Raw genomic sequence first — 13,810 nt, 5'->3', positions numbered from 1 at the left:
CAAAGTGGAAAATAATGAACGGAGAACCGCTGCCAAACACAACAGAATTCATCTTTATTTGCCAACTGCTGCATGGCCCTGTGTGTGGACAGCTCCAGCCTGCCACCGCCACGCCCTCTATTCCCCAAACACACACACAATAAGGTAGGGCCACAGCTGTACATGCTGGAGCGTCATCTTGTTTGTTATGCATGTATGTAACAAATCTTAAGCACTGTGTGTCTCTGCATACTATTTTTTGATATCAGAAGATGTACCCTGACAGAGTTAGCCTTAACACAAGGTCAAACTTTATCAAGCCCATCTTTTAAACCTAAATCAAAGCGAATCTCTCTTTTCCAGATGCTGATATGATCACAAGACTCTGCAACTTCACAAATCTTAGGGTTTCACCTCCTCAAGGCCTCAAATAAAGCAACCAAAGAGATTAAAATTTAAATTCATGTTTTCTTTTGGCTCTGAGGCTATTTGCAAGTTAACTTGGCTTATGAGGCCCTAACAGAAAGGGCTGGCCAGGCAGGCTCATTGAGGGGTCAATAAATAAAAGGAAAAATATGGAAGGCTTTCAACAGAAGGGGGAGAGCGAGAGTGACAGAGGTTAGTGGCTGTTTCCGAGGAGCGTCCTGTTCTGTCCGTCTCTACGTGACAACGACAGGAATGTTGAGGTCCCAGCTGCTGTGGCTTGTTGGCTTTTAATAAGACACATCATGCAGCATTCATTGTGCAGCCCCCAAAAGGAGAGGCCACAGTGTCCTAACAATGTGTCCAAACTAACAGCTCTGTTGCACGTCATCCCCTGTTCTATTCTCTTTCTTTCTACTTTGAAGGATTTTAATAAAATTCCAAGCACAATAATTCAAACAGAGAGAGGCCCACCTTAGTCATCTGGCACTAGATAAACTATGCACACACACACACTCACACGACATGTGGCTGAATGTAAGCACACACACACAGTGAGAGGAACCAAGAGAGGGTCAGACAAAATGCGCCTCTCAGTGCCCACACCCAGTGGTTGGACTTCCTGAGGGGGCTGCTGTTGGGTTTTGTCCCCGTCTGGCCATTCATGGCTTGGGGATGGGAGGAAGGGAGCCAGTGGTAACTGCATGAACTGTGCATGTGTATGTGTTTGAGTGGTGAGAATCGGATGAGAAGGGGGGGTAGGCGGAGGTTGAGGATTAGGGAATTAGAACTCCAAAGCGAGGGAGGAGGGGGGAGCGGGCTGCGCCTTTTGTTGGTTTTTCCTCAGCCGCCCCCGCCATCCCTTCGGCCCTTTTCTGCCGGGGTTCTGCCTGTAGGCTGCAGCTGCGGCCTGCCACCCTGTGCCCTGCATCTCAATGAGCCACGGGCCGCCCGCTCCAGAGGAGAGGGGGCTCCCTGATGCTGGGGTCACCACTGAGCCCCAGCAACCACAAACTCCGCCCCACACCAGCCGCTGCTCTGAGCCGCACAGCTCTGAGCTGGGCTTCTCGTGCTGCCCGGGCACCCGTCTGCCCATTTGCCCCTCTTGCTGTGACCATATAAGGCAGCACCAGGCTCACATGCCATCCTAAACTGTCCAGGAGTTTGGGCTCTTACATTTTCCCCCCTTTTTCTTTATGTCTTCCTGACATCCCCCTCCTCTGCAAACCTCTTTTGTTCGCCCCTCTCTCTCCCATGCAGCTGGATGGGGGACTCCATTGCCAGGGCTTTGGCAGCAGCACCAACAGGTTGCGGGGAAGGGCCACCCTGGCCTCCAATGTAGCCCTCTCTGTCTCGTCCCCTTATCCCTCTCTCTTTCTCTCTGTCACTGCGGTTGCCGCTGCTACCCCAACAGGAAAAAAAAGCAAGGGGGATGGTGGTGGTGGTGGGGGGGTGTGGGGGGGGGGGGGGGTGCGATGGAGGCTGCCCCTCTTTCTACGCTCGTAAGAAAGCCCTCACTTCTTCTCCGTGGTGAGTGACACCTGCTGATTACCATAGAGACACTGTGGGAAGTTCCCCCCTGCCACACTGGGGCTGAGATTTGCCCCCTCTCCCTGGGTAAACAAGCAGTCCATGGATTAGTTAACTGGGTTACTGCATGGCAAACAAATAAACACACATTATTTCAAGCAAATTAGTGCCAATGAACTCTCAATGACCAGTGTAAGATCAAACACCCTCAAACAAGGGATCAGAGGATCTAGTTTTTCTGACAGGTCATCTCCAGCTGTGGAAAACTGTCAAGTCCAACTTCCTTCTCATAGTATGATGAACCTTCCTATATGGCCTCTGAATAACTTGTAAGATATATTCTGAGTAACACAATAAGCTGATGTGGAGAATATGTGGACATATTAGAGCATACAGTCAACTCTTAGTCTGCAGACAGCTGAGCATCCCCTTTATCTCTCTGTCTCCCCTACCCTCCCTAAACTGGAGAGAGGTGCCAGTGATGTGATTGATGTTGGAGACTGGGAGCTTTTCGCTGGTCCATAGCCGCTTCCGCCATGGGTCTGAGTTGTCAGCAGGGTCATTATCCTAGCAACAGGATGGTGGGGCTGTGGGTGAGGAGTGTGCGCTGGAAGTGGGAGTGTGGGGGGGGGGGCAAGAGNAAGGGGGGGGGGGGGGGGGGGGCAAGAGTGAGTGAGCTGGTGGGGTGGACAGAGGCAGAGAGAAAAGAGGGGAGTTAATAGCAACCAGAAGAGGAGGAAGAATGTGGGAGTAAGGAAGAGAACAAGAGGAAGGACACTTAGAAGGAAAGCGAGGAAACAACAGAGACAAAAAGGGGAAGAGAGTAACAGAGACGGAGTACGCTGTTGAGCACCACAGTTGTGGCGAGCAGGCGGACTCTGCACAGCAAAGTAAGCACGCAGCAGGCTTGCCGTGAGAGGAGGCAAGCGGTGGAGGTGCCACCTCCCTCAGCCTCCTGGTTCCCCCCACCATGCCAGCCAGCCTGTCTGCCGACAGCTGCACCCCAGTAATTTACTTCTCTCCACCACATTTAGCAGGAAGACTGCTTCCCATTACCCAGAGCAGGGGGTCCGCATTGGCGGCCAGACACCCGGCCAGTGCGCTGGCTTCCCGGTGTGACACCCTCTGCTGCTGGACTCTGCCTACAGGGACCCCATTCCTAGATCAGCCTGGCACTTCAACTTCAACTGCTGGTGATCAGCTGGGTAGTGTCTGAATATTAAATCACCAAAGTGGGAGTTTTCTGTTGCACAGTTGTGTGAGAAAAAAATTACAAAGAAATGCTTTCTACGTCTTCTTTGTTGTTATATATCTAGTTTCAGTCACACCACTAAATTACCTGTCATCTCAGAATTATTACTCACCGCTCTCGCCTAACAAAATCCCTTTATCTCTCAGCATCTATGGTTTGTTTTGCACACACATTGACCTTTCACAATTGTTCAATGGTTAAAAAAAACCCCAGACTGACCTTTCTGTTCCTAATTCCGAAGAAAAATGTGTGAATCATACATCTGCAAGGAACATTAAATATATTTTTCACCAAGTTTATATCTTTTTATAACATCTTGTAAAGTGTGTTTCAATTGAGAATTGCTGTATAAATGCTCAAAATCATTCCTCTGCTATAATCTGCAAATGCTGATTAAACCTTGGCTGAACAGTTGTATTACAGAAATCTTTCTTTAGTTTGTATTTCACAACAAATGAAGACAGATTTGATTATGTATTTAACATTACAACTGTCTATATAATGCAATCACATTACTAAAATTATGTAGCAAAACACTGAGTAACTTTGTTTATGATTAAAGTAACTTTATTACCGTCACATATCATCCACAAGCTCCCACATAAAAAGCATTTTGGGATCCACTTAAAAAGAATTTAGTACGTTTATGGCACTCGAGACGTGTGTTTGTTTTGCATAAAAGCCTCTCAACATAGGTGAAAATATCAGCAAATTGGATGAGCTATTGCTCCAGCTCTGCAGTACATAATGTGTGTGTTTGTGTGTGTGCTGCAGCAGCAGTGTGTGGCCCATGACAGCCATAATGAGGGGATGTGTAGGAGCCTGGGCGAGCCCAGCAGCAGAGCTGGCAGCAAGTCAAAGTCCTGAGACAGTCAGCATTGCAGCATCATGAGACATTCTTAATCAGGTGGGCCTGCTCCTTTGAAGAGCATTTAACTGTGCAGGAAACACCACATTGCTTTTCTGAGATCACTAACACAAAGAGAGAGAGCTAAAACAAATGTGGAAAATGCTGGCTGAATTGTTGGACGCCTGTTCACCAGATGCACGAGGCGCAGATATTCAAAAGATGAAAAAATGTTTCATCTACACTGACTACAATGTCTGGTGTTTCAAAAAACTAATGCACGCTCTCCTCCTCTCTCTCCCCCGCTTTCATTCCCACTCTGTGTCTCATGCACTTTCCTGGACCACCAACAAGGTCTCGCTTGGAGGAGCAGCTCATGGGTGTCCTTCAGCCGCATGACCAGCAAAGGAGCCAATCAGCTGATGAGCTCCAAACCAAACCGCGAGAGGGTCTCTGTGGCATGTCGCACACAACATCCATCCGCTCTCCTGAGGCCGCCTGGGTCACTGAGCAATGTTCTGGGAACATCACAAAGACGCTGCTCAACTTCTGTCTCTCTCTCTGTGCCTGCCCCTTTATGTTTCCCTCGCTATCTCTACTGGTGTGCCCCTCTGCCTTTCCTCCCACTCTCTCCCCACCCCTCCTCTCATGAGCCGGAGCCAGCTGAGCGTGCTACCCAAATCCAACAGTTGTTGCGGCCTTCGTTAGCCTAACGAAGGGGCCGGCTCTTTATACTTGTCAGGGAGCAAATGAGTCAAACAAACAAGGGCCAGGGAAGAGGGGAGGACAAGCGAGCGCTGTTCTGTTGAGCTTCACTGGGTTCTTGGCCGCAGCACTTCCCTGGAAACTAGGGAACCCACAATCTGCCTCTTTGATGTCTGATGATGCTCTGGCTTTGATGGAAACTTTGGAAAAACACACTTGCAAAAAGAAATAACATGCTGCTCGGTCTCTGTGGCCACTAGAGGCCGTAGGCACATTCAAAGTGTGTGGGTGCACTCTGTGAAGGATCTAAAAGGGAAGTACCATTTGGGGACGCATAACAACTGGTTATGATAGTAACAACAAAGTTACAGTGTTTTTGCAAGCCTGTACTTGCGATGCGGTCTGTGCATAAGGGCACTGGGTAATGTCCTGCTGGCAGTGTAACTTCTGAATAAATATGCTTCACACTGTCCATACACTCACTCACACATTTGCATATGCATGTCCAGACGTAAGTACACACTACGCCCGTCCTACTCGGCTGCTTTGTCTTGCATTCCAAAACTGTCCTTCCAAAACAGACGACCAAGATAACAGTCACAACAACACGTCCCGGGCAGCGTCCACAATCCAGACACATTACTGCAGCGCAAGGCTTAAGGAGAAAGTATGAAGGTGTGTCCTTCAGAATGAGATCATTTCACTGAGCGCAGCAGCCTGTCTGGAACAAATGTACAGAGCACTCCAAGGCTGAGAATCTGCTGCTCTAATGACAGATTAGCTCTACTGGGGGGTTTACAGGGAACTGAGGCACAATTGCAGCTTGCTCTACTTTCATCCAGGAGTCTCCACACAGTTTACACGTGCATGCCGAACATGACTAATCAGACAGGAATCAACAAGTGAGAGTGAGTGACGTGGATGTGTTCAGATGACCTGCCAGAGCTGCTGTGCTCTGTGCCATGTGACTAGGCCACCATGAAATCCGTTCATCATGTTAGCACCATTAAAGGGACATTACTGGAGGAAATGGCCGCACTTTAACTCTACCTGCTTTTGTTAAGTCCAGTGCGAATTTGGTGCTGGACCACGTTCACGGAACACACACAAAATGTTGATGGAAATATGGAGGGCTATCTTTTGTAAAACATTAAATTGGTGTTTTGAGTGCACACATGGGAGTAATGAGCATGCTGAACGCACTTGGAAGCGGTATAAGCCATTTATTATTACGCCCACATGGAGATGTGAGTCACTTGGGTGGCGCCACCACACACAAAAAAAAGCTCCACTCAAGGTGCAACACGGGATGATAGTGGTTGAGTGGGGGCTGCATGGCTGAGGTGATGGACAGCAAGACAGGGCTACTGCAGGTTCACCTTCTGTGCGGTGGCTCTGGGGCAACGACTGCATGACAGTGACGCGACACGAAAAGCCTTCCTGTCAAGGAGGCAGGTGGACGCCCTCCAATCAAAACACAGAGGCTCTGGGTGACATTTCACAGGGCACAGCTGCTGGGCTGCGACAGCATGCCAACTCACTATTCCTGAAGGGTGTTTGTTTAGTGTGTGTATGTGTGTGTGTGTGCAACAACTAGAAGGGTGTCACTGCTGTAACTGTGTGTGTGTGTGTGTATGAGTACACTGCGGCCACACAACCTGACTGTTTTTCTACCAGTCACTATTTGACTAATCTTATAGTTATATTTTACTGGCTCTCTGTCAGAATCTTCCGGCCTTATCAGCACTGCCGAAGGAGTGGAGAAATTGACCTGTGCCAGTTTTGCAGCACATATAATATACAGAGAAAGAAACAAACACCAGAAATAACTGAGTACACAAATTCACCGGTTGAATGACACTTCAGCCCAAATATTTGATTGTCATGCCTAACTTAAATAATTCTGCATGTTCACTTCCAAAGAAAGGATGTTCCTGTTCTTGTTTTTTGCCTAAAGAGAGACACAACAACACACTTTGCCCCTACAGCCTCTCGGAAATCTAATCAATTACATAAATTTGATTTAATGATTTTTATGAAGAACTGTAGAAAATCTAAGATTGTGGTTTAGATAAAACTTAACATTTTCTTTTAACTATTTCCAAACTTTACAGAGTTGTCTCTACTAAACAGAAGCTCTCCAAATGAAACCTTAATAGCACCCAAACGGTTTATCCTCTCACTCACTGAAAGGACCAGGGCGTGTCTGCCTGAGACCAACTGAGCCGGACCAGGCTGACCCTTTCCTAAAACAGCAGTCCGTTATGCTCTTAGCCCAAGCCTTGAGGAGGGGGGAGCGTGGGCTAACGCGCCACAGCGGCACACTGTTCCCCCCCAAGAGTCCCAGGAACTCTCCTAGTGACCTGCTCCCATCACCTTATCCCCTTAGTCAGAGTCTTGGTTTCCCCTTTTCCAGTAAAAAGCCTGGTTCCTTGGCACAGGGCCTGGGAGCCTTCAGTGGTTTTGGAGAAGTTCCTTATCCTATTTTGCCCCCGGTGGCGGTGGAGGCGGCGGTAGCGGAGTGGGCTCCGTGAGGCAGCCGCAGTTTGAAGGCAGAGTTAGTATGCACACATAAAGCTGCTCAAAGCCAGCAGGTATGTGAGGAATGCCTCTTCGTCCAAACAACAGGACTCACGCCCGACACAGAGCCATGCCACGCCGCACAGCACTGTCAGAGCAGCTAAATGGGGCCCGCTGGGGACTCTGGATGGCTCTGTACATTAGATCTGGCATACAGCTGGTTTACATACAATTACCCCGTGATCATTCACCTTGCACGTCATTTATGCAGCATTTAGAAAATTAACTGTTGATAGCATACTACAGCAAACTGCAATGCAGATTTGTGAAATATCTGAACAAATATCTGAGTAAAAATATACATTTTTAAACGTACAAAATTGATGCCCCAAAACACAAATTACTTAATGAGTACATGAAAACTGCCATGTGCATAGACTCCAAGAAACCAAGTACTTGTTTTGCATTTTAGATGCATTTCCATGTATCAACAAGGGATTTTTAAATATTTGCATAACTAACATATTTCAGGGTCTTTGCATATTTTGTGTTCTTTGCCTGCTTGGTTAACAGACAAATTTGCACAGTTAGTAAATGAGTTCATCATAAGTATGTTACATCTTAACTGAATTGTGAAAAAATCCAAACAAACAAACAAACCATCGCACATAAATAACGAGGTGCATACAGTGATTATCTTATTTGACTTTGGTTTCAAGCACAATTGCTGCAGTTACATTTGAAACAATCAGAAATCAGAAACTCTACACAACTGATATTAAATCAAACTTTATCTGTGCATTTACCTCTTTTATGCAGCCACCCCTCCTTGACAATCACCACATTGGTCATGTTGGTGGGCAGGGTGGAGGATCCAGGTTTCCCACAGGGAGAGACACAGCTTTGTTTCCCAAGTTTCCTTCACTCAGCTCTGTGCAGGAGCCTGGAGACGAGGTCCCGGGGTTTACAGCTGCCTTCTCAATGGTGGTTACCTATTAGTTGAAGAAGAGTAAAAATTAGCCCCATATTGAGGTGAGAGATTTTTTCCACTTGTCTGAATATTAACCCTCGGGTCAACACAGTCGAGGAGAGGCGGTTGAACTGAGAGAATCCAAGTGTTTTATGGCCCAGTCAGCGGAGGATATGCTGAAACCACAGTGTAGTCCCTTTCACATGTGGAACCTGCAACACTGCAAGGTTCAAATATCTGTGTAAGGCCGTGGTTTTTGGCATCCACAATGAAGTCTCCCCCCTGTTGGAAAATTCCATACAGTTCACACAATACCATTCCTGATAGTTTTTTCTACTCACAAGCAGAACAGCAGTGAATTAGAAAATAACGACATTAAAAATTCTCACACAGGCTACCTGAATAAAGGATTTGGAAACTTATTTTGAAGTTGCACGGGCTGTTCATCTGGATGATTTAGCCAACGATATGTTCTGGATCCTGTGTAATCTTGTGTGCCTGTGATTGTTACGTAACTTTATTCATTTTGCTGGATTTTTATTCTAAACGGGTCAATGTTTTTGTTTGTGCTAAGCATACTGTAGGTTGTGAATTTCGAAGGAGGGTGGCAGGGATTATTATCCCACTTGCAGATTTGCATTTTGGCTAAAACTTGGACTGGACTGGATGACGGACTTAAAGGGCCTCGAACTGAAATGGTTTTCCAATCACTCCTCAGGTGCTCCATTGCCTACCAAAGTGAAGTTTAACATAAACGGTAATGTGCCTGATAACCAGTTCTTTGAAAAAATATTAGACATTGGTCACTGAATTTACTAGATCATACATTTCTGGTCATTTTGAATCGTTACAGAAAAGAACTAGAAAACTTATAGGACTATAGCGAGTAGTTCAAAGCTTCATTCATGAGGCTGACATACAAATTCCAAATCAACATTCAAATTCATCACAGTTTTTTTGCATTTCTATTAAAATATTTTTAAACATGGTATTATTGCACAGTTGCAGTTTAAGATTAGGCTACGTGAATATTATAAGTATTATACTATTTGTAGAATTAGGTTGTTTCCGACTTGTTTTATCCAGAGATTTCCAAAAGCTCTAGAGCATTTTAAAGTCCAAGAGTCAAAATTTATTGGAAAAAAAATAGGTGTAATCATTTCCAAAATTCACAACATGTTTTTATCTAATGCAATATTCTGCTTCAATTCATTTTTGTTGCTGTTAAACCTTTCAAAAATAGCATTTTAAGTGCAGTTTGTGAGGCTCACATCTGCATAAACAGGTAGATGAAGACCATGCGATATGATCAAAAGCTCCAGAACAGCTACTGACTATGAAATAAGAGGGTCACAAAAACTGTAAAACAATTGTGTCGACTGTACATCACCAAACTGGAATATTCAGTGGCTACTGGGAAAAAAAGGACTTTCCCAACCACGCAATTCCATGACAATGAGGCAAACTCCATCCAATAATAAAAATCATGTGATATGATCCAAAAGCTCCAAAGCAGCCGCTACATTGGGCTCGAGCTGAGGTTGTTCTGTTAACAAAATAAACATGTTGTGAGGTGAAAGTGCACCGTATGTGTGAGCGCTGCTGTTTTTATTCGCACCTGATCTGTGGTGGAAGCATTGCGGAAATGTAACCAAGTAGTGGCAAGAAAAACTGCCAGATGTATGTTTATGACAACATGGGCTCCTATTCAAACAATTAACAAGCAAGAAAAAAATATAGTGTCATATTTCTGTACTAAAATATGTGAAAGGGATTCAAGAAAGTGCAGCTTAAAAAATAAATACAGATAAAAGATCACACTACAACAATAATCGGAGCTGTTCAAACTCAAGTCAGCATGTATGATAGGATAAGCACTGACAGTCAGATAAACCAAACAGGGCTGAATTTCATCACAGACTAATCGGTTATCCATCAAAGACACAAACTTAAATCCTGCAGGCTATCATAACCAAAACACTTGACCTTTTGATTCATTCAGTGCTTCTTTACGATATAAAGACAGCTTTGAATGCAGGTCAGAGGCAAAAGAATGATCAATTGCCATGCTTGTTCACACAAATGTCACATACTGCACCAGGCAATCTCTGACCATCAACAGAAATCAATTTGCCTGCTGCTGCTCCCTCAGAGTAAGGCCATCAAAAGAGAGCTCTGTTTGAGTGGCCTCATCCAGCTTACTGGTGGGGACAACAACAGGAAGTGGATGTGACTATTGACAGACTTCGAGTCATATCAGTACAGCCCCAGGCTCAAGTACGTCTGTCAGTGAATGTGCGATCAACACGCCTTTGACTGCCATTCTGCTTGCCTCCATCAATGAGCAAAAGCCAGTTTGTGAGAGCGCCGTTTATTTTTGCTCAGTGTTTTTGTTTATTGCACTGGGGTTGTGGTGCTTGTGTCACACAGTCGATGCTGGGAGGATCTTGGAGAGGGATTTGAAAAAGCACACTGAGTGCTATTCAAACTAGGGATCACACAAACCGTTGGATCTCTCCGGCATCTTGGTGTGTACTCTGTGACACAGGCACGCACACATTATATACACATTGGGATACATCACACAAACAAACTTGAGCGCACACACCACAGCCAAAAAAGCAACACATGCACAAGACCGGCTCTGGAGCCACAACAGAGCGCTGCTGTTTTAATGGGAGCGACCTGTTGCTACTGCGGCCTGTGTGGAAAAGCTGGGCTGCTGCCAGCGCTGCAGCCAGCAGCCACTGAATGAACCCAGTACCCTGACAGCGGGTCACATGGTCCTCAGGCCTCTGGGCCACCGCCTGCCTGCCTGCCTGCCTGCCTGCCTGCCTGCCTGCCTGCCTGCCTGCCTGCCTGCCCTGCTGTCAGTGCGGCTTTCAATCATTCATCTTTCTGGCTCCGGCACCAGGGGCCATCCCATTCAATGCAAATCACCCTCATGCTGCAAAGATGCCACACACTGAGCCTGTCACTGGGCCACGGAGGATAGTCCCATGTGTTTATGGCAGGAAGCAGAAAATCAGGCCGACATCACCACACCACTTCCTTCATCACAGATCGATAGATACAAGTCTGTTTTTGCTCTATTTTCTGCTGCCGCTTGAGTAAACAAAAGAGTCACCAGCTGGTTTAAGTTTACAGACACAGAGCGTTACACTCAAATACTCAAAACGAAACAATGAAATGAGCACGTCAAATACGCTCACCTGTTGCTGAAAAACAATCCCTGAGGCGACACTTGGTTTGCGTTCAAATGGCACAGTAGAACAAGTACTAGTGTGATCTACTGTGCCAAGTTCCTCTTTCAAGTTCCTGAAAACACATCACTAATGATAAGAATATTGTGGGTAGGTGTAGCCAAATACCAAACCACATCTACTCTAACCTTGGAAGCCAAGTACACTAACTTCTTTAATCCTGTGATGACACGAACAGCAACCCCTTTGTGACTCATGTTGAAAATGTATTCATTTTCATACTGTTCAGACAGGCTGTGAACTAATATAGATAGATCGCAAGGCTGGACTTATTCAAATACAGAATCTAGATAACACACAGAGTAACACCTAAAAGTCGTGGTGCCTTTGGTTCGCTGCACATCAAACCACCGGGCTGTAAAATGTGAGCAACTAGTAAACAAGTTGACTTGAGTAACAAGTATGTTAAGCTGCAGGGTGTCAGTTTCATGACGCAGACAAGAGTACCATCATGTGATGCTGACGGTGGGCGACCATCATTAGACGCGTATCCTTCTCAGTGATGATAATACATGTAAACTCCTGTGGCGCAGGCAGGGGGACGGGCACAATAAGTCTGCCTGTGTACAGGGGAAAATTTCAAACAACATTCCTCAGATTCTGCATGCAACTGGTGGCACATTTGCGTCAACGGGGCTGCGAGGGGATTGGGTGGGAGGTGACTGGTATTTTCTAAATAGAACAGGGACAAGTAGTCACTGGCTGCATCATTACACCAGCCTGTTGCGTCTTCCCCGGTCACATGCCAAGTCCCCCTGCGTATACACACTGGACAAACGTAGTCCCATGTCTCATGACTGGTAAAAACTGTTTTGACACTAAAGGCGGTACTGGTACCACCATGCCTGGGGACAATGTTCCAGACTGGACATGTGTGTGTAACCTCTGGGAAGGAAAGACAGTAGCATCAGTAAAGTGAGGTTTGTCTCAAGTTTTGCATCTTGCATGTCCAATGAACTGTGTGGCTGACGAAATCAGTCAGCTTCACGTAAACCATCTTGACAAAAATCCTGTAATCAACAATGATTTAGCGAAAGAAATGCAAAACTGTCATCATTGTAGGTGGGGTGATAACAGTGAGAACACTCAAACCTAACACATAAACAGCTACCCACATGCATTTTGCAATTGTGCTGATTACAAGGGGAAAGAAAATAAGAATATAACTCTATTATACCTTTCCTTTATGGCTCTCCAAGTGTGCAAACTGGGGACGTAAAGCTCCTTGGAGAGCCACTACAAGGTGGCATCCAGTCACAACAAAGATGTACTACTCTGTATCACTGAACGTGAATGCAGCAGTGTTACAACAGCACAGCAACAAGCTAGCAGAGCTAACGACTAACTGTACAATTTGTTGCCCCGGCCATAAATTCCTCCCTCAAACAAGTAAACAAACGCAGTGGTAGTTCATAACAATGAATGAGCTGCTCTCTTGTTGAGCTCATTTGTTTTCATTTGCCTCCCGGGCCGTAAAGTACAAGCGAAAACAACTTTCTCTCAGAGGTGAACCGTTTAAAGTAACATGACTGCAGATATTTTGGCCTGAGGGCTGTGTCTCAAAAGTGGTCATTGTCAAGAGGAGGAAAAAAATGAATGGTTAACTGAAGAGAGAGACTCGCTGTTGTTTGTAGAAAAATAACAACGCGTTGTTTACTACAGGACGTGAATAAGCGTTTGGCTATGCGGCTAAATAACTTGTGCGGCGACGTGAAGTCAGGAAAGTACCTCATTTCAGGTTTGCATTTAGCGATAGAAAGGATATGGGGCCTAGCAGGGCAGCTTGGGTGAGAATAACCGCATCCCATGTAAGTACAATGGGGACCTACCCTGTCTAGCTGTCGACCTCTTGTAGTTAACCATGCGAAGGAAACGCGGACATTTACCTGGGCAGGAATTCAACAATGTGTCCGTCTCATTCTAGTGAGCTGTTTCGGCGGTATATTAAGTTGATAAGTCCTTCAACAATCTGGACAAAAGTGCTCTCATTTACTCCGTTTCTTTGCCTTTCTTCCACTACACCTCCCAAACGCGCTGTCTGCAATGCCTCTGTGGCAGCCTGCTCTCCCGGGTCCTAGCGCCGCCCGCTTTTTGAGTCCCACTCATCGTGAGGAGTGGTAGGCTGTCAGCCGTCCCATTGAAAAAACCCTGCAGCCTGCACTGTTTCTATAGGGGCTTATTAGGGGCTGCACGGCCTCGATGAACTCGGAGATGTTTTATCTGGGCCGGGGGTTTCCAAAATAGGGTCCTGGGACCTACAGAGGCCCCTGCAAGCTTTCTAGGGGACCTTCAGTGTAGTGAAGGATATGTGTGTATCACTT

At 46.0% G+C, this 13,810-nt stretch overlaps 1 protein-coding gene across 2 annotated transcripts in view; it reads right to left on the bottom strand.

Moving 5' to 3' along the window:
- akt1 (v-akt murine thymoma viral oncogene homolog 1) overlaps window positions 1–13,553 on the bottom strand; it is a 39,213-nt gene extending 25,660 nt beyond the window's left edge. The window contains exons 1-2 of one of the 2 annotated variants that reach the window (XM_050061480.1): window positions 13,319–13,553; window positions 8,063–8,248 (exon numbers count right to left, since the gene is read on the bottom strand). In XM_050061480.1, coding sequence (XP_049917437.1) covers window positions 8,063–8,108 — 46 coding nt within the window. In that variant the 5' untranslated portion in view covers window positions 8,109–8,248; window positions 13,319–13,553. The remainder of the gene's footprint in view (window positions 1–8,062; window positions 8,249–13,318) is intronic. The other variant, XM_050061479.1, reaches the window with a different exon arrangement.
- Between the last annotated feature and the right edge of the window lie 257 nt (window positions 13,554–13,810).

The sequence above is a fragment of the Epinephelus moara genome, chromosome 14 (genome assembly GCF_006386435.1).
Source record: "Epinephelus moara isolate mb chromosome 14, YSFRI_EMoa_1.0, whole genome shotgun sequence".
Taxonomy (NCBI): domain Eukaryota; kingdom Metazoa; phylum Chordata; class Actinopteri; order Perciformes; family Serranidae; genus Epinephelus; species Epinephelus moara.
This window is presented reverse-complemented; position numbering and strand designations above follow the sequence as displayed.